At 30.0% G+C, this 21,654-nt stretch overlaps 1 protein-coding gene across 1 annotated transcript in view; it reads left to right on the forward strand.

Annotated features, from left to right (window-relative positions):
• The window catches only part of LOC132943965 (semaphorin-1A), a 178,413-nt gene that overhangs the window by 118,188 nt on the left and 38,571 nt on the right, over window positions 1–21,654 (forward strand). The window contains exon 4 of the mRNA XM_061013144.1: window positions 10,071–10,116. Within this exon, the coding sequence (XP_060869127.1) occupies window positions 10,071–10,116 (46 nt within the window). The remainder of the gene's footprint in view (window positions 1–10,070; window positions 10,117–21,654) is intronic.

Here is a 21,654-nt window from a genome sequence, read left to right on the forward strand (position 1 = left end):
TAGAAAGGTTCTATTTTTATTACAAATTATGAAATACAAAATAATTGTCGAAGGTTTATATTAAATATGAGCAGAGAGCTGATAACAACTATAGTCAGTAACTTATGCATCTCATTTTACACCTTGTGGCAGAACCAATAAGAGGACCATTTTCAAAAATATTTAAACTAGTTTCAAACACAAAAAACAATATTTTGTTAATAGGGGGGTTTGTTTAGAAATAATGATTTTCATATAAGGTATGACATAAAATTAATAGTTATTGGACATTGATTATTCTATTATTTGTTAAATGTTAATTTAAAGCTAAATCAAATAACAATATCTTACATAAGTTATGGGTACCTACATAATATTATAGGGTATAATATGTCAACTGCCATGTTATTTATTTCATACATAATATTGTTCGAAAATAGTACGGAAATAAACGTACTTAAGATACAATTGTCAATGTGTTGAGAGATTTTTGGATGTGGGCACATAATTAATAAATTATACTGTGCATACAAGTATAGATAATAGATTAATTCGACATAGGTTATACTTATCGTTGAAAATTATTGTTCGACGTTAATCTACACTAGTTCCACGAAGACTGTTATATTTTATAACTTTGGTTTCAAATTTTAATATAGGTACAACTATTATAATTACCTAACATTGTTTTGTATTTGTTTCATAAGTATCGGGGATCTGTAGAACTCGCTGACAAAATTACTAGAAATAACATAATGGCGTTTTACATGTTATAACACTATAAGCACAGTATTAATTCCTAATCTAAAATCCAAAAATAAATCAAGAATAAATTCGACGAATAATAATTTCTACTAGGTACGCAGTGCTGCCATAATGCCATATTGATATTATAATAATATTGTGAATTTATGTTTTGTGCAGCGTATAAATTATTTTCATAAAATGAAGTAAAATAAAAAGTCAAGTGATTTGATACTTAAGTCCTAACTCATAAGAAGTAGTTATCTTTTATTCTTATTTAATTATTTGAGAAAAACGTATTTTCATCGATTTAACTGATTTTCTCATTACTGGCTTGTAATCGTAACGTATTAGTTATTAGTAATGAGTAATGACCAATATTTAGTCAAGGTAGATTATGAACCTAACCCAATTTTAGTCAATAGTAATAAAAAGTTTGAAACCGATTTTGAATACCATAAAAAATCAAAATTAATATCAATAATTGATTAACTTTATTTCTTTATTTTTATTAAATTGAAATCAAAATTGGAAAAATTGAAAACCGTTAATCAATATCGAAATCAAAACCGAAATAATTTAAAACCGATATTCAAAATTGCAATTAAGAAGTGGAAAAAAATTTAAAACCGGTTATCAATATCAAAATAAAAATTAAAAAATTAAAAAAAACATGTAACAAATATCGAAATCCAAATCGAAAAAATAAGAAACCGGTAACCAAAATCAAAATTGAAATCGAAATTTATTTTTTCGGTTACAAGCCTTGTTTAAAACTAAATATTTGTGTATCCGAAGTTCAAAATATATTATTCTCGAAATGAAGTCTAGTTATTGTAACTTATAAATATAGTTTGTTTGGTATTACGATAAAAAAATAAAATAAACGTATTAAGTTTGTATAGAAATATATAATAATGATTACCATCCATGCTATTATGTTATTTTAAGTTATTATTACCTACATAACATATTTCTACACATAATATATAGGTATACGAAAGCGCGTTTTTCTTCCTCGTCACAAAATATTGTCGTTAGGTATTCAAACGTTATTTAGCGATAAGAATATTTACTTCTTTAAAAAAAAGGAATAGTGTACATTCGTGTTCAAAATGCATACATATTTATTATAAGTATATGTAATATACTATATTTACGTGAGGTGTATTCATCGTTTCTTTTGGTTGGTACACGCTCCCCTTAAAAACCTTCGAAAAGACTCTTCATTAGAGTAAAGTAAAAAGTGAAAGCATCCCTCTCCAATTTATTTCAACTTTCATGTTTTCGCAATGAAAACATCCATATAATATCTCGTTCTGAATAGCGTTTTGAATATGATGCATATTTAGTATCAGTATTGATTATTTTTATACTTTAAATAATTAAATAAAATAAATGTACATTTTAGTAATAAATTCGTAGCTTTTGTAAAGCGTTGAGATTTTAATTGAATCATTGAATGAGAATTATATAATCGTTCAATGACTGTTGACATATTCATTAATAGCTCCGTGTTTACTTTTAAATTGTAGTACCTACACACCTACGCAATCAAACTTTCATTTTTATAAAAAAAAATTCGGTTTAGTATAATAACAAATTTTAGGTTCATTTATTAAGTTATCTTTAAAAATTTTCAAATATGTTTAGAGTTTATTCTATTATTCTGTTATGACAGACTATATTTGTTTCCAAGTCACATTAAAACTTTAATTTATCGTTTAAATATTTGTTTGGCCTTATTCTTTTTATTTGTAAAATTAAAATAAGGTTCTTCTTATTTCTATTAAAATTAAGTGACTTCAAACAATTTTTTAGAAGTTTATTATACACATAATATAATGCATTTTATATGAAATTATATTTTATATTTACTGAATATTATTAGGTTAGATTGTATTTTTTCATCTCTACTAATATTTGTTCTATTATGTATTTACAAAAAATAATACCAACTGAACTTGCTGTACTTAGGTACATTTTGTTTTAGATTCTGAGCGAAGTGATGAATGTATTGATTTTACAATGATGAGTGTTTTTTTAAATTTTTTTTTACTTTTTTATTTTTGTGTCTTTCATCACCTTTTAGGACAGTAAAAATGCTTGGATTTTCTTCAACAGTAACTTTTCTGATAGGAAAGTGAATCTAGTTGGTACTTTGGGGGGTCAAAAGTAAAAATTCCCAGTAGTTTTCAAAAGTTACGTGAAAAAAAAAAAGCCTTTTGTTTATTATATATAAATTATAAATATATAATTATAGGTATATAGAGTAATAATGTAGTTCTTTTTACATTTCTTAGTATTTCGCATTCTCGTTCGTTAATAATTTACACTTATACCTACCATATTGTCTAATATATTTTAAAAATTTTTCGTCGATTATGTCCTCATGAAAGAATTTAGTGTTAAATTGAAATTATATTTTTAAAATAGTTTATTTTCTGATTTCGTTTTATTTATTATATTTATATAAATATTGTATAATTATGTAGGTACTATTTTTATTTGCTTGGAATTTCGCATTCTCGCTCGATAATAATTTGCAGTACCCCAACCATATTGTCCACTACTTTTAAAAATAATTCCATTGAATTTGTACAACTATGTATTTTATTAAAATATGATTACATATACAATTGTATCTCTTTTTAATTTAACCTCCGTTCCAAAATAGTTTTAATGAATTAAATTAATAATATTCATCATTTTACATGCAGAATTTCACTTTATTCATAATTTTTAATTAAAGTTTAGTTATATTTTATGTGCTAAATAATTTTAAACTCAAAATACTATTAAGCTTTTTTCAATATAACGTAATATAAAATCACAAAAACTGGTTATATTACAATATAATATTACTATCAAATCTTTATTTAGAATAAAATATGACTATTTTTTGTTGGACGATTGATATTGGCAATAAAACATATCGACAAAAAATTGTTTGTATTGTTATTCAGTTTCTATATTAAGCATGACCGCGTGTATTTGATATTCATTTGAATTATTTTCGGTTAGTTGTTGTAATTTATTTTTAGTTCACACCATTAAAATGTTTATGGTAGTTTTCGTTTAAATTATATGCAAAGCAGTTTTATATTATTTTTGAGTTTCGTCATTCACGGCGATTCGGTGAGGTATCTACTAGAATGATTGCTGTGAACGCGTTTGTACGATCAGAATTATTCATGAAATCTCGGTGTGTTCACACCTTAAAAACTTTTCCCCCCTAATGGCCGTACGCCTCTTTCCAAAACCCCGTGGATAACGTTTGGAATTCACATCGTACCCAAATAATCCTGGCAAATAATCGCCGTCACTATATCTGCGTTAAATGTGACAACGTGTTTTGGTCGATTCCCGATCTCGGCTTATACAATATGTTTCGTGTTATTATTATGGCCTCGCTTTCGTCGTCAATGTGGGATCATCGAAATCCCATGCAATCTACAGAATTGGCCGTTCGTATATTATATGATACATGTCCGAAAATTTCGGAATCCAGAACACGTACTCGCCGTGGGCAACGGACGCACAGTGGAGATCAGTTTCTTCAGTAATTGCCATTCCCTTCTCGTGCCCCTTGTCTCGTATAACTCTCAATATCTGTGGCGACCATTAACTGTCCGTAGAATACCCCGTGGACGGCGTCGCTAATTGCCTATCCATATGGGCACGTCACACCCGAAAAGGGAGCTTTTAATGCATTTTGAAAAGTCTAGATCAAAAGATTAAATACAATAGTTCGTGCAAAAAAAAACCCTCGAACTGCCGAAAATATAATTCCAGCGAGAGATGGAGAGAGGTGAAAGACAACTCAAAGAAATAGTTATAAAAAAAAAAAAAAAAAAGAGTTACATATTTTATAATATCTCGGAAGTAGTTTTATTTTTCAAGTATGGATTAACACACAAATATCGTGTATAGTCGGCATAAATTACTGTACGGATAATATTTTCAGATTATAAGCTTGAATACTTAATTTCTCTTAGCCCTCTTGTCTGTCTATAGATGTAATAACATATTTATATTCCATTTTAATTTGGTTTGATATTGATTTTAATAACTTTTAAGTTGTAGCCAAGTTTTTATCTTACTGTTTCCATTCCTTTTTTTTTGTTTTTTTTATTATATTACTAGTCGGATGTTCTTATTTTTTTCCCCATTTAAAACCATTTATTTGTTATTTGAATTCAGCTCCAATTTTTTGTTAATTTCTTACTGAAAAAAAAAAATCTTAATTTGTTTAATTTTGTGTTTTTTGTTTCGTTTGACTTCTTGATCTTTAGTCTTGTTTTTTCCGTTGTTATTGCATTAACTATAGTTTAAAACGTTATTCAATTATTATAGTGCGTATATATTTTATAAGAATAAATTACTATTTAGGTAACTACGGAGAAAAGTATAATTATATTAATTAAACTTTAACTCTTAAAATATATTAAACATAATGTCTTTATTTCTAATTTTTTTTATTTAGGATATATATTAGCTTAATTAATATTATACATAAACACAATTTCGTTACAATGCTCTTTCAGGTGTACAATATAAAATATGCAAACAATCTGTCATAGATTTTTCAGTATATTTTTTTTAGCTACCAGCTAAATTCGCACATGATATTCTTCGATGTGAAATTTCGGACCATCATGTTTAGAACCTTCGTTATGTCCCTCGATGATTTTTTTATTATTGGTATTTTAATACATCAAATCATAATTATAGTTTACATCGAATGCAAGTTTAAATAATAGTGTTTAATTATAGTCATATATTTTATTTCTGATGGGTATCTAATGTATATTATTTGGTCTTATATTTTTATCCTGATATTTCGTTATTTTTGTCTGGAGTAGAAAGTTCCGATAATGTGCCAATCTGAATATTTTATTTTAGTTTCTCCCTCATTTTCATATAAATTATGATGTTTTATAATTAAATATTGACAATGAACTTTTAGAGTATTCATTTTAAATGGACGGGGTGGCACATTTCAGATCTTCTGCACCAGAAGTTATTTTATCTCCGCGTATTATTATATTATATTATATATCCATCAATCCAAATTTCTCCTTTCTGAAGTTAAAATACTTAAAATTAAATTTAGTTATAAGGGCATAAACCATAATCTTAAAAACAAGAACTTATTTTGAAAGTTTGCCAGTTCTTAAAAACGACTTTCAAGCTCTCAATAACCAAGTAATCTACTCACATAATCTTAATAATTGTACAAAAGTTTAATTAGGTTGTATATTGAAATGTGTTTCTTAAAATTATTCCTGTAATGACACACAGTGATTTCTTTAAGCTATGTTATATCATTTAATTTTATGAATACTTGGTTGAAAGAAATTGTTTATATTATCATTTCCTACACTTGGTATAATTTTCTAAATATTTCGACTCATTATTAGCTTTTTATAGACATATGAAATTTCTCCTCTTTTTTCTATGTTAATATATAAGTTCTGAGATAATAATAGACATTCTAACTTACTATATTCCTAATATTAAAATAAATTACTTTAATGGCAATATAAATATATCATACAATTGACTTACCTAGTAATATAGAGTGACAGACCGTCTCTGCTCGAAGCCGTTTTTCATCGTACACAATGATTTATCATTGAATTCAAATTTAACACATCCATTAGAGTAACCTAATCAATGATGAGGTACACTCGACACCTGATATATTGCAGAGCTATTTTTCTGTTTTTTTTTAATTGTTATTCATGTTATTAAGGTGCAAGAATAGTGTTTTTATAAATAATAAAATTAAATTAAAAAACATACCAGAATTACCTGTATTTGCTTATGTGACAAACTTAGTATGCATTAAAAGTAAATTTTAAAATTATTAATATAAAGGATCAAACATGTTATATTCCATATTGAAAAAAAGTGAACGATGAAATGGAGGGTATCGCGCATCGTTAGGTGAAAAACAAATGAACCCTGAGACCATTACCTATGTGTGTTGCTTTTTGGTATTGGTAAAGGACGGAAGAATGGACGTTTGAACAAAAGCACGCCTCGTTAGAGCGACAAATGAACGGCACATAATCATTCGTTGAAAACGGAAAATGTCGTTTGTGAGGCATTTTCCCTTTTGAAAATTTCGGTCAGGTAATAACCAAAGTCACTCGAATATGAAGGGATGGATTGTAGGGTAGGCTGTTATCTCTGAAGAGTGCCATCAGTACTTCAACGACATTGAATTTTCTTCCTGACGTAAATTGTCTAGGTGTATTACAGGACCTTTTGAACCATTTCTAATAGAACAATTCTATGCACAAACAAATGCAAAATAGTATAATATATATGTGCTGTGTACGCATATGTTTATTGATTCGCACGATGAGTTTATCGTTTAGTTTATCATGTAATAATTAAGAAGTGAAGTGTATAGTATAATAGTATGTAATTTATAAATATTTCAATAATATACAATTTCGATCTCGTTGATATGTTGGGTCATTAGTGTTAGATACTTTGGCTGCTCAATCGAATAATATAATTTAATGTATATTAATACGTTGGTTCATAAATACGTTGCATTATTTATTAATATATCCAAGTATATTCAGAAAACAAGATTTTTTGATACTTACTAACACTATGTTTAATGTGTATAATTTAATAGTATTTTGTTAATTTTAAATTTCAATTGAATGTTTTATATGTATGTCTATGACATGTGTGTATAAATTATTATTATTTAATAATCTAAGAACTATAAATATAAAAAATACGTTTATTTTTGTCTGCAGCTGAAACGATTACTAAATTGATGTCAGCACAATATGTTTGTTGGTAGTGTATGGGTTTAATCGTTTTTGTGTAAACTTTAAAGCTTTTGGTTTTTTTTTTACTTAGTTATAATCTACACAAACTTATTCTTATGTATTAAAGTAGTGTTTTTATTGATATCCCTTCGCTAATAAATAAACATTAAAGTTTAATGCAATTAAATGTAGTATACGATCTTTAAGATTTGCTATGTGTTTATAATATGTAAGATATTATATAGTATTCATATGATTTTTCTGCAATTTAATATTATATATGTTTTATGTTATTTCTGTTCACCATCAAACAATGCTTTTTTTTATATCAGTATACAGTCATAATATTGAAAAGTATTAAAATTTTTGAAAATATTTAGTTACATAATATTTTGAATTGGTACATTACAAAACAAAATTGTTTAAAACAATGTTTTACTATTTTATTTATATGTATTATACTTTTTTGAAAGATAACGGACCAGACATTTTTTCTGATAATTCTGATCCATAAAAAACAAATTTTGTCATTCAAAAATTAAAAAAAATTTAAACAAAGTACCTACTATGATATTAAATTTGAAAAAAACTTTGTTTTTTTTTCAATTATGTTAGTTATTATTTTTGAGATTGTGAGTGCTTACAGTTAAAAGAATCACACTGCAGTGTATTGACTTTAGTTTTCCATTTGAATATTCGTATTATTTGAAAATAGTTTATTCTTTATTAGTGTTTGATGACAATTTGCAAAAATCGACATCTTGTTTAATCATATTTATTGTTTAAGTTTACAAATTCATTTACAATTGAGTTATTGGTTTAAACGTGCTTAATGTGCTATTATTAAAATCAATAAAAATTGTACACTCTTCAAGCATAATGTTGGTGTTTTAAGTCTTAAATACTATAGCCACATAATAAACTTAATGCGTTATGCGTATATATACTGAAAAATCTGTCCAAAAATAATCTCCAATGGCATTAAACAATTTTTCTCAGTTTTTACGATCAAATTCAATCAGTCTTTATGTCATATCGATTCAGGGATTTCTGACTTTTCTTGTTACTTTATAATATTAAGAAAATGTCATAGACTTACGATACGCAAAAGAATACAACATATAAATTACAGGGTGAGCAGTGAGGTTTTTGACCGTATCACATATAGCTATAACGGCGGAATACATCGGGGTCCATCCTGTATATACCTAATCAATAACGTCTCCCAAAAAGTTACCGTGTCGCCCTGACCCCATGGGGTTTGGGTGACTTTTGCTCATAATTATTACCTTGTGTATAGTATATAGAGTACACGTGTGTGTATGTATTTATGTATTGGATATATGTTATATATATTGTTTTATTTGCTTTGGAGTTTGGTCAAAAGAAGGGGTGTTCTATTGAAAAAGTGAAAATAACAATCTTACGAGCGTTGGGAGGTCCCCAAGCGAGGAAAATCCCTTGCCACCAAACTTGTAGCCAATATTGCTTATACCCTACATTGTCCACACAACATACGCTAGACCTTTGCTGGATCGGCTTCTGATAATTGGATCTCACGGGAAAAAAAACCCTTCTGGCGGAATATTGTTTTTATAGTGATAATATTGAGTGTATTAGACGAAACCAGCTGATTCATCATGTCTAAACCTTTTATTAATCCTACATACTGCGGTTAAATTGTTTTTTGACATATCAAAGATATATATATATAATTTTAGCACGTCATATTGAAATTTAAAAGTTGATAGTGTATATTTAATTCTGGGAGCAATTTAACCTATTTTCAATTTTTTACTTTATTATAAATTTGCTCTTAACTTCTGCGAATTCCATCAAATTTCTTCAAATACATAATTTATGAAATGTATTATTGAAAAAAAACTAAGAACTATTTATTTATTATATACCTAGTTCAAGTAAAGTTAGATTAGTTGAACTATTTAAAATAGTTTTATTTTCAGATACAAAGTTTAGGGTAGTTTTAGACTTTATTAGTGTCCAGTTCCAGTTAAACGATAATGCATGACATTTTCGGTTCAGCCAAAATACTACCATATTATGTTTTTAAAGATAATTACTACCCATTATCCAGAATTTACGCGTATAATAAAATTTGTTCATTCAATCCTAATTTAGTTTTAAACGCGCTTGTTGTTACTTGTTAAATACTAACGAGAACAATTTTATTTTTAAAATAAAGTATTGAGCATTACAAAAAATGTAATCATTTGTATGATTGGGTTAGATCAGAATGGTAGTAAATTTATTCATAACCAATTTTGATTGTATAGTGTTAATCTTAAAAGGGTAATAATGAATTGTTTATACGTATTTTGTTGTAAAATTGATAACGTAGGTTGGGTGACGTGCAATGAGAATTTATGTATATAATGGAATTATATAACTTTTCAAAGTTATTGGTGTAACATTATATAAAATAATAAGGTTATCTATAGAGTCTAACTTTAAATTAATTAGGAAATTGGAAAAAAATACGGTTTACCTATATATTTTAATTGTAATTGTTTTTTTTTTTATTTACAGGAACGCGGTGTATAACATAAGTTTAGCTGATCTGTCAGAAAATCAAGTGAGTTTTTTTTAACTACAATAATAAATTTGTAAGCAAAATACGAGATGCTTGTGTCAAGCTTTCAAAGGTTGTATATCATCATCTGATTTTAATTAAACATTGCATATTATATTCAATACCGATTGTGTCTGCAAATGTATAAATCGCGTGAGCATTATAAAATATCTCGTTTGCGTGTCGCTTATACACCGCCGTTGATGAATCAAATCATTAAACATATTTTTACACGGTTTCTATATCATACAAACATCAACAATAGCCATCATCATTTCAAAGTTAATGGTTAGAACGGCATTAAAGACATTAAAAAAAAAAAAGAAAAGAGAAACCCATAGATTATAATATGCCGTTGACACCGTGTACAAGGATGAGGTGTGGTATATTGTCATTAAACCTATACGACCAGTCCTTTGGTTTTGTAATGCATTGCACCGACATAGGCGGGTTAAAACAAGGATTTTTTTGTGACTTTACATTATACAGCCGTTGTGTTATAATAGTTATATAACTAAATAAAATCATAAATAGATTACGATCTAAACAAAATAATATAAAAGCATACATTCATATAATAGTAACTGTGACGAATAATTTTAAATTTCAATGTGTTCCATTATTTTTATATTGAGTACCGAACACATTTTATTTTAAACCATTTAATTGACTATTATGCGTGTTAAAAGTCTTGAATAAGTTTAATTATTGTTATAATAATATCTATTTTTGTATTCATATACAAGTTTAACCGTATACAATTTAATTTTAAATTTATAACATTATTGTAGTTTTAATTAATACAATAAAATATAACCTATATAGGTAGATACTTAATTATATATCATGCCTTCCGCGGAATTATTCGTGTAAGTATTCAATAGGTACTTATCACAACACTAAATAATAAGATGTAATAAATTATCCATGATTTTATTAAGTTTCATTTTATATGCTTACTTAAGGTAATTGTTTGGACCATGGGCATAAAATGAAATTCTATCGAAATGTTCAAAAAGTAACGGCGTATATAAAAGGGATGAATTGTAATATTAGTCGACGAAAAAAATGAGAATAATATAACTCGGGGTAACGAATAAGTAGTTGCATACGGATTTTTGTGCGTTCGGAAATGCTCAACTGGCAACATCGTCTTGAGACGCTAACAACTATGAGAAGGGGGCGTATTATCGATCGCGACGGACTGAAAACATTGTACAGAGCGATTCAAATAACCCAACATATCCGGTTTACGTACATAAAGTATGGTTTAAAATACTTTGTACGTTATTCAATATTTGACATTGTAGTTATACTCGCTAAATACCTACCTCATATTCTGTATATTTTGTAGTTAAAGCCGATCTTTGTATTATTATATATGTATATATACCTACATCCGACCAATAAATCATCGGCTGAACGTTGGCCATTAATAATTGGTTATTTGATAACGTATTTTAAAATATTATATTACGATTATAATTTATAGTTACCTACATAATTTTATAGGTCTAGTGAAATTATACATTTTTTTTTTGTTTTTATTTCACTGCAACGTCGCCGTCGAGTCACTGCGAAGTGCGCGCGTTATGCGTTTTACTCATTTTAGCTTTTTATTTATGTCAATAAAAGTATCGTAAGTATAAAAGTTACCTCTGGTGTTATGAACATTCTGTTTTTGTAAAATTACGCGTAGGTACATTGGCGGTGAAATTTAATCGTGCGCGTAAAGAGACTGCGTACACATAAAAACAGTAATAATAATAATAATAACGGTAATAACACGTTTGCGTATACACGCAAAAGACAATTGGAATTAATTCGAGAGAATATCATAATAATTATTATTATCACAATAAAGCGTCGTGTACACACACACACACACACACACACACACACACACACACACACACACACACACACACACACACACACACACAGTAGCCCTTTGGTCAGGATCTGGAAATAACGAGCTTACGACAAAGTCGTTGTTGTTGGTGATTATTATTATTATTTTTTTATATGTATTCTGCCGCAGCGGCGGAGTGACACGGAGAAAAATCGGTCAAGCGGAAAGGTTGGCGGCGGCCGATTATCGGGGGCAAACGGTCTCTCCGACATTTGTCGTTCGCCGTTTTTGTCGTCCTCCGATTTTATATACTGACCGTCGACGGCCATTTTGTTTTTATGCCGACCTTTTATCAGTGCGGTCCAGCTCTTTAAACCGTTAGCAGCAGTGGTGTATCACGCAGTTCCGTCGTCATCGTCGTCCCGGATATTACAAACGATCTCTTTCACCGTGCCAACAATAACAACCGCCACCGCCACGTCTTGTTCTTATATAATATTATAACGTCGGAGGGTTTTATTGTGCCGACTGCAGCCGATTCGCCTCGTACCATCACGCGATGTAATAACGCTAAAAACGAAAACGAAAAAAACGGCAATGATAACTCGACGTTAATTACTATATCGCTACAGCGGCGGAATCGATCGTTTTATATAATATTATTATCGTCTTGACGAAGGCCGCTATTGGAAGTTTTCGAAATCGTTTTGTTATTACATTAGATGTTATAGTCGTCTCACGTTTTGAATACAGCATATATGCGCTCGCGATTTGAGACATTATATTTGTGTTTTTGTGAACATGCGCGTATGTCAAGAAAATTACCGTCAAAAACTTTTAAGTTCAAAACGGGAAAGTTTTATCAATCACGGACGGATTTCCTCTCGAGTTTTCATTACCGTATAATATTATTGAACTTTTTTCTCAAGATTTTGGTACCGTTTTTGATAGAAATACAACGTTCGACTTTATAACATATATGCCAAGACAGTATAGCTATGTATAAATGTATGAAAACAAATTATAAAACGAAACTTATAACTTAAGTGAAACCATCACCGACGTGTCACATTGAATAATCGTTCAGTTCATAACCATATATGTAGCAAGTGGTAAATGAAGGGTGTTTACTGAGATCTTAAAATCAAATACTTCTCTTCAACATTTCCTTATCAATTTAATTTAAACGGTGCGTGACGTAATACATAATATATTAATATGCATACCTATTATACTGTTTACTTAGAGCTTGGTTTATATGGTCTTGTTGTTATACGGGTTTGGAAGTATAGGTATTTTCTTGATTTATGCATTTAATGATACATATGTATAATGTACATACATATATTTTATTACATACCTAGGTATTATATTATTTGTTATGTATCAAAATTATACACATACAGTTCTTTATTTCGAATAAACCATAATAGAATAGAAATTGCAATGTCAAATTGCTATCAATATGTCTGACGTGTAATTTGTAGTTCATATTAGTTTTTTTTTCGAAGCCGGTCTTCTTCTTCTTCTTGTCATGTCGGTCTTCATATTCTGTTCCCTTTCCAATAAGAATAGCAGTTTGTACTGTCTTGTTTGAAATATTGATTGTCATAAAGTCTTCCTTTTTACACTTAATCGCGGTAGCAGTAGACATGCAAACAGATGGTCTGCATCCTGCTCCTCACCAAATTCACATCTTCCAATCTTTTTTATTCCCTATTTTTTATATTACTCGCTATCCTTCAGTTTCTGTTCGTAGTCTATTTAGTGTTTTCCATGTCGACCATGCTACATGACTTCAAGGTGGTAAGCTTTCTTTTGGGTCTCTTCATATTTGTGAGTTATGCCCTATCATTTCCTCCTTCCATAAGTCTATTCTTATCGCTATTCAAGCGTTTGTAATAGGCTAATTGTTGTCTTCAGAAAGTTTTTCTTCGATTTTAGTCAGCTCCCAATGAAGTTACCTTCATATAAAGGATGTATTATGTCTGATTCTTGTTTTGTTTTCTCTACTCATCTTGCTGCCACATCTCGCCTTATGTTAGGAGGTGCTATCTCGCTAAGTACTTGTATTTTCTGAACTGGGGTTGATTTCAAGCACCCCGTAATTATTCTATTAGTTACGTTTAAGGTCACACCTACCTTCTTGAGATGTGCAGAGTTTTTCCATGTAGTACAAGCATTCATCAGTCGAGTGACATAATTATGTTGAAGCCGGTGCAATTTTAAAACGAAAACATGTCTTACAAGAAAAACTCTCACGCCCCGTAGAATATCCAGAATTTGTTAAATTTTTTTTTTTTAAGACAAGAACATTTTGCCGGTCGGATCAAAGCCTGATTTTCAAAATCATAATATTATAGAAGCTAAAATATGCATTTAAATAATGCACAATATTTGTTATTTTTCTAGCACTATTTAAAGTAAAATTAAAATTTGGGCTTTCATCCGAACTGATAAATGTTCGTATCTCTCAGATAAAAAAAAAATTATCAAAATTTGACATATTAATGATGTCTGAGAGTTATTCCTATGAAGTAATTTTTGTTGATTTTATATACCGTATCAAGTCCCCCTCCCCCCCACTCCAAATAGATATCGGGAACTAGATTAGTGAAAAAGCATTATAATTATGGTAGCAACTAAAATATATGGTATAATTTACAAACTGTATATATTTTCTATATAGAATTGCCGAAAATTGGAAAAATATGCACAGACACCCTTAACTATTTTATTTCGTAAAAAAACTTAAATAATATTGTGGTCAAGCGGGATGCATTCACCTTGTAGGTTATGGCCTTCTTGAAAACAAATATAATCAACAATACTATATAATTACTGACTTTTTTATGAACACGTCTATTTTTACGTATAATATGTTTACTCTTGCTCTAAATTAAAGATGATCAAAAGGAAAAAAAATATTATAGAACTAATAGGTACTATATAATACAGAGTGTACAATATCTTAATATCTATAATATATGATTCACCTAACTTCCGCTCAGAATCAAAAATGAAAACGTATAATCTTATGGTTCACTTTACGTATATAATACATAATATATATTATATGACAACACATCTTGAATAAACGTTTGATGAAAATTAAAATTCAACTACTTTTCCGACCGTGCAGTTCAAAAATGTCTAAATGTCTAATATTGTAACATGTATTATACCTATAAATACGCATCGCACATCTAAATCGATCGCAGTCGCCAGTTACGCAGCAATATCGCGTTATTATTTTTTAGCCTCATCGCGGCTGTACCGTAAATAACTTCGGGGATAAGTGTTATTTCCATACAATTTAAATGTCATACTAGAAAACTATTTATGGTATTTATTATATTATAATAGGTCGTCATTGTTAAACAATTTTATTCGTGTCATGGCGATGCATGAACGCACGTAATTCGTACGCCCGAATTATACATAAACGCGTGTAATAAATATCGTATACGACCGTAGTGCTGTACACATAATATATACATTATACATTGGTGACGTGACCTAGTTTTATATTTTTTTTACAATATTTTTGCTCTCTGCATGAATTTTTTTTTGTTCATCGAATTCCAAAATGGCCAAAATGTCATTCATTTGTCTCGTCGTTCACATTAATTTCGTCGTCGGTAGCGTCGGCTGCGGTAGCGCTGACCGTTCACGCGCGCACCATATAGTCGTCGGGGTGGGGGCGAGGAGCAAATACATATAAAGCGCACGTTTCGCGCATAATTGATGGCCTTTTCGATTCCTCGCCTCCCCACCATCACCATTCATTCACCACCATCACCACTACGGCCACTACTACCACCACCACCACTACCACCACCGCCACCACCACCACCACCACCACTGACTCACGACAAACCCGTCCAAAAACCGTTTTTCCCGCTAAATGGACACGGGGTGCAGTGATGACGACGACGACGACGACTGCCGGAGGGGAAGAATTGGCGGCTGTGTGTACAGCACATTTCACATAAATATAATGTAACGTACTTACGGGCAGACGCGCGTGCGCAAATGTCCGCGTTGAATATTGTCAACATGGAATGCAAATGTTTGTGTTCGACCTCTTTGCCCCCCCCCTCCTCTGATGCTGGATGGCCAGCCGGCCGGCCTGTCGAGGGTCAAAATCGCCGCGTGAGTGTGTGAGAGCGTAAAACAAATATAATAATACGCGATCACGTCGCCGCCATATCGTATGTGTACGGACATTGTCGTTAAAAGTTCAAATTAATCCATTAGACCGTTTTGTTTTTTTTTTTTTGATTTTTATTATTATTATTATTATCACACCGTATATTGTTTACGCGTCGTTACGGTTGCTGTGGCGGATGGTGGAATGAAGGGTAGGGGAATCGCTTTCAATTAAACAAATGTAGGTATAATACGCATGATAGTACCTATACATATTATATAATATATAGAGAGATGCGATGTACGCGTGTGTAATCGATATCGTTTACGGCGTGCCGTGAAGATATTTTTTTTCAAACGTAAAAGCACAAAAAAAAAAATTAACGTTTATTAACTAACCGGTGTACGTGACACGTCATCATATTACTGTTTACCTTATAGTATTACACAGGTGATGGAAATCGACCAATGCGCAATGACGGACATTTAGTTGGGTAATTTTGTTTTAGATAAAATAGGTTAAATATAGGTACTTAAACTAATTCGCGCATATTCACACTATTCCGTGTCGATGTTTAAAAAATAGTTTAGTTTCCGAAAATATTATAGTATTGTGTACAATGAATAATAGATGTGCAAATTAGAGTTGATCATAAATCATAATTCATAGTATAATAATCAAACATAATATAATATAACTATATAGTATCCGTATCACTATACCTATAACAGCAAACTTTATATATTGAACACTCGTTACGACACATTTTTTGGGGACCTGCAAATTATTCGATAAGCCCAATATTACCACCATAACCTAAATGCTAAAGTGCACGAAATTTAACGGCGTATATAAATGTAATAAGGTAGAGGCCGTAAATGCGATCTCGCCGAACCTTCGCCCCGATAATGTGCGACGGTGGTGGGGAAACCGCCAACGCGAAAAACTTGGAAACTGTTAACATGTAGGGCTGTGTGGACTATACGATGACGCGTATATAGTGTGTACGCCATCTGTTTCGCCAAAGTTTTATTCGCACCAAACTCGAGTAAAAATCTAAAATTCTTTGCTCACTCACTCTTTTTCCTCCCACGGTCTCTGAACTTTCGACTCTTTTATATTAATATTCGCATTACGAATAAATGAATTCACCCGGGTCGCCGCCCGTGTGGTGGTTGCAATGATAATAAATACGTGTACGTTTTACGCGATATGTCGTTTAGAGCGGTGCGATACTTGAATGCGTGGCTTTTGCTCGGTTTTTTTTTTCTCTTCTTTATATAACACATAAAATATTATTCTCAAAAAAAATCACGTCAATATTAAAAAAATAAAAAAAAAAGCGTGGATAAAACCTGGTCTATTTTGTCGATTTTGTTATGATAATAATGTCGTAACCGTCTCCCTAATGGCTGCTGTTGGAGATGCAGCATGGAACGCGCATTTTTCCGGTGCGATAAAGAACGTATAGTTCACTGCTATTCGACACTCACTCTCTCACTCTCTCTCTCTATATATATATATATATTTATATTATATATCTGTCTCTCTCACGGTTTCGATCGTCGTACCCCCCCTCACTTCCTCTCGCTCTCTCTTGTATTTTTGGAGGAAAAAAGTATATGTATGCATAATAAATCACTCTCTAATGTCATCCGTTTTGCATACGACACGACTATGAGCTCCCCTCCACCGCTCAGGCTTGCCTGCTCACTGTTCCGCGTGAGTATAACATATAAACAACAATAATGTTTCCACACAATCGCTTAGTGACGGCGTCGGTGGAAGCGGGAGCGAAGGGTGTACCGAAACCAGACGGGGAGAACGCTTGGGTGTAGTGGACGACGGGGGTGGTTCGGGCTGAGTTTTCCCTTCGGCTAATCTCGTAACGTCGCGATATATACGGTACGCGCGTTATAAAGAATGGCCTAAGTTCGGATCGGTGGCTGCTGCTGCTACTCTCTCTCCGTCCCATGTTCCCGTGATGAAATTGGCCGAGGGGGTCGTTGGAGGCGAATTTCCAACTTACTTTATTAAATTCAAGGTTCGGCAGAAATTGGTGCATAATGTATGTGCGCGTGTAAAGTAAAAAAAAAATATCGATAACCGTAATACATACGACGGGCCTTGCCGAGCTTCCCGAAACGAGACCGCAAACAGATGGATATAGATTTTTTTTGTTGTTGTTATGCAACGAATTTTTATCCCGTTATAATATTATGTACGTTTGTGAAATTAAATTTGATATATTTTATATTACATTCACAATACTATAGTATATACCGTCAAAACCTACTGCGAATAAACGATTAATATGTATATTACTTACACACAAGGGTACGTATATACATATTATGTCATCCAAATATTAATTATATTATGTTGCTGTATAATCGCTAAAGGGCGATTATGTATGGTATACTTCTAACCAGTGATTAAACTTACCACGGTGTCGTTGCGGCGATGTTGTACTACTAACTAAATTCGACTGCCGTGAACTCTTGGAAACGTTCTTAAAGAGATTATGAAATGAATAGAAATAGCCCTTTTCAATATTGACTCAACACAATTACCTAACCATAGAATATAGTTATACGCACTTCAAAGTTTAATTCTAAGGGCTGTAGTATATAACTTAATAGTGGAACAAAAATTTAGGATATGAAACTGGCACCGTGTGTGTGTTTGATGTCAATACACGAAAATTGTTTACTTTGGTAATTCAGTTAAAATTAAGCAAAATTTAAACAAACCTTTAATAAGTATCTATACCAGTATATATGCGGTATACATAATTTGTTTTGATGAAAATCAGTTTTCGTACAGATATTATTTATTTATCTAAAGTCACATAATCGTCATCCATTGTCACGTTCACAATATTTAATCAGAAAAAAAAAATTGTCACTTCTGTCTGACTTAATTTATAATATTACCATATGTTAATGGTTTGCGTGCCTTGTTTTCATATTTTTGAATAGCAAATTCCAGTGTCAATGTATATACAACGAAAATAGAGTAATTTTGATTTTTATATTTCTAAATGTTTCTAAAAGTAACATTTTAATTTTAAAACTTAAAGTATCAAATAATGTTGTCCATTTGATTGTTATTGACATTCTAATTGAATATGCAATTATTTCACAAACATAACCAATTAGACGACTGGTTTTATCATAGGTATATCAAAACAGTTGAAGTCGAAATTAAATGTTTTCTATAAATTGTCATGCACCTAGTTTGAAATAATAAAACCAAATAATAACACCTTCCTTAAAATTATGTATATTTTCAATTCTTGAAATTTTAATAATTCATGGTAAATGATTTAGGTCAAACCTTTGTCAAATTAGATGTCTGTTTACTATGAAATTCTTGAATTAATTATTATTTCAACAATTGATTTTCAGTTTATAGATGGTTGAATAAAGACACAACTTCAAGTAAATTATGTTTAATTTACATGTTGTAATATGTATTACTATATTTGATTTATTGGTAAATAATATTAAACACTTTGTTGTTGTATTTGTCTATTCTAACTGCTTTAACTGTTGAGATTTTTGGTCAAAATATTTTATGGGTTGTTTTACGCATAAAATAAACGATAAGTACAATAATTAAAATCTATATTTTTCATGTAAATATTTGTCAGTTTAAATTGGATGGGAATTACTTTAATAAAGTCTCATAATAAGAGCTGCGATATATATATATATATATATATATATATATATATATATTATATATACATTATAATATATACTATGTATAGATAAAAATTCTAATTAATGCTATCAATTAACGTTTGTTTAAAACGTAGAATATCGCTTACTGTAAAGATATAGCTTTTAAAGATCGTGGAGATGAAGTGCATTGTTTGTATTGTAATATGACTTGTTTGAAACATTAATTGTGTAAAAATAAAAAGCTCGTTCTGGTTAGTCCATTGGTATCGCTTCTGAAATGTTCAATAGGTTGATTGAACTCGCATATTTCTGATTGGTTCGTTTGGTATGGCCTTTTAACTATTCAATGGATATGCTAAACAATGAGAGATGACAGGTAAACAAGAACAATGGGAGGATTGTGTATAGCGTATATATACTTACTGCATACACTCCTGCACATTACATTTATTATTTTTTTTTTTTACGCAATTTTCGTTTGTCTTACAACGTTATACGGGACTTCACGTTTTTTGTGACCGAATCTTAAGTCTCTATAGTGTTATTTTTTTTATGAATTTTCACAAAATTTTTTGGTCATACTGCACAGTGCACATACATGACAACTAACATTTTGATTTCGTTAAAACTTTATATTATCTATTATGTTTTCATTCTTTTTCAACTCCAATAAATATGCATTATAATATTTTCGAATTTCCTACTCAACCTTATTTGTTTTAATTATGTACATTTGTGAGTTATAAATATATAGACGAGCATGTAGTATTTTTGCAACTGGAAGACGAAAAAGCGTTATTATAAATGTAAACTTTGCTCTAACAAATAGGTTAGGTTAACCTAGTCTATGTACTAAAAATAAAATAATAACTGAATTTACATTTTGATTTTAAAATGTGTCTTTAAGTATTTTAAAATCAAGTGTATTTTGTATTATGATTGGAGCGATGAAAGTATTGATTTTAAAATAATGTGTATTATGAAATGCATCAGTCTTCAACTTTGATGGCGGTTTCTAATTGGTTGATTGGATAACATTTGTATTTTAAGAGGTCATGAGTAATTTTCTAAATTATTAGAGAAAAATTATTAAAAAATGGGATTGTTCACGTAAAACAATTTTTTATTTTTGTTGTAATTAAAGTGAAAAGACTTGAATGTGCGCAAAATATTAAAGTTAAAATTTTTTGTACTTAATTTAGATTTTAAATTGTGTTTGCAATTGTTGAGCTATTAATAGGCATCAGAAACTTTTTACTTTTTTTTAGTTTATTTCTCATTCGTGAATGATAGAATCTTTTTTTTTAATTAAAAAAGTTTGAACATTCAATACTAGGTGTCTAGGCTCCTAATATGTTTTTCTATTTTAGATTCTGAGCGGCGCGAAAACAACTAGTTTTACAATGGTGTTTATTTTTTTTTTTTTATCCTGTATACAAATTTCTACCAGAAGGATTGCTTCGATTTCAACATAATATAGTATCTTATCTTTTAGGAAATTGGATCAAGATGGTACTTTAGGGATGTAATTTTTCGATTTTCTCAATAGGTGTTTAATGCCACGGGAAAAACCATCAAACATATTTTTAATATAAGATTTTTTTTAACCCTTTTTAATTCAAATTTTGACGATATTATATACTCAACGAATAATAACGGTTTATCCTTAAACTACTCTTTGTTTTTTTATTTATTTTCAAAAAATATTTATCGTAGAAATTTGAAACATTCCATTATTACTAAAATTGTAATTTTCCATACACAATTATATTTTCAAATTTTTTATTTTGTATATCATCAAAGTTGATAAAAAAAAATGTTTTCTGGTTCTATTTGGGATGTTCCGG

Source organism: Metopolophium dirhodum, chromosome 4 (assembly GCF_019925205.1).
Source record: "Metopolophium dirhodum isolate CAU chromosome 4, ASM1992520v1, whole genome shotgun sequence".
In the NCBI taxonomy this organism is placed as follows: domain Eukaryota; kingdom Metazoa; phylum Arthropoda; class Insecta; order Hemiptera; family Aphididae; genus Metopolophium; species Metopolophium dirhodum.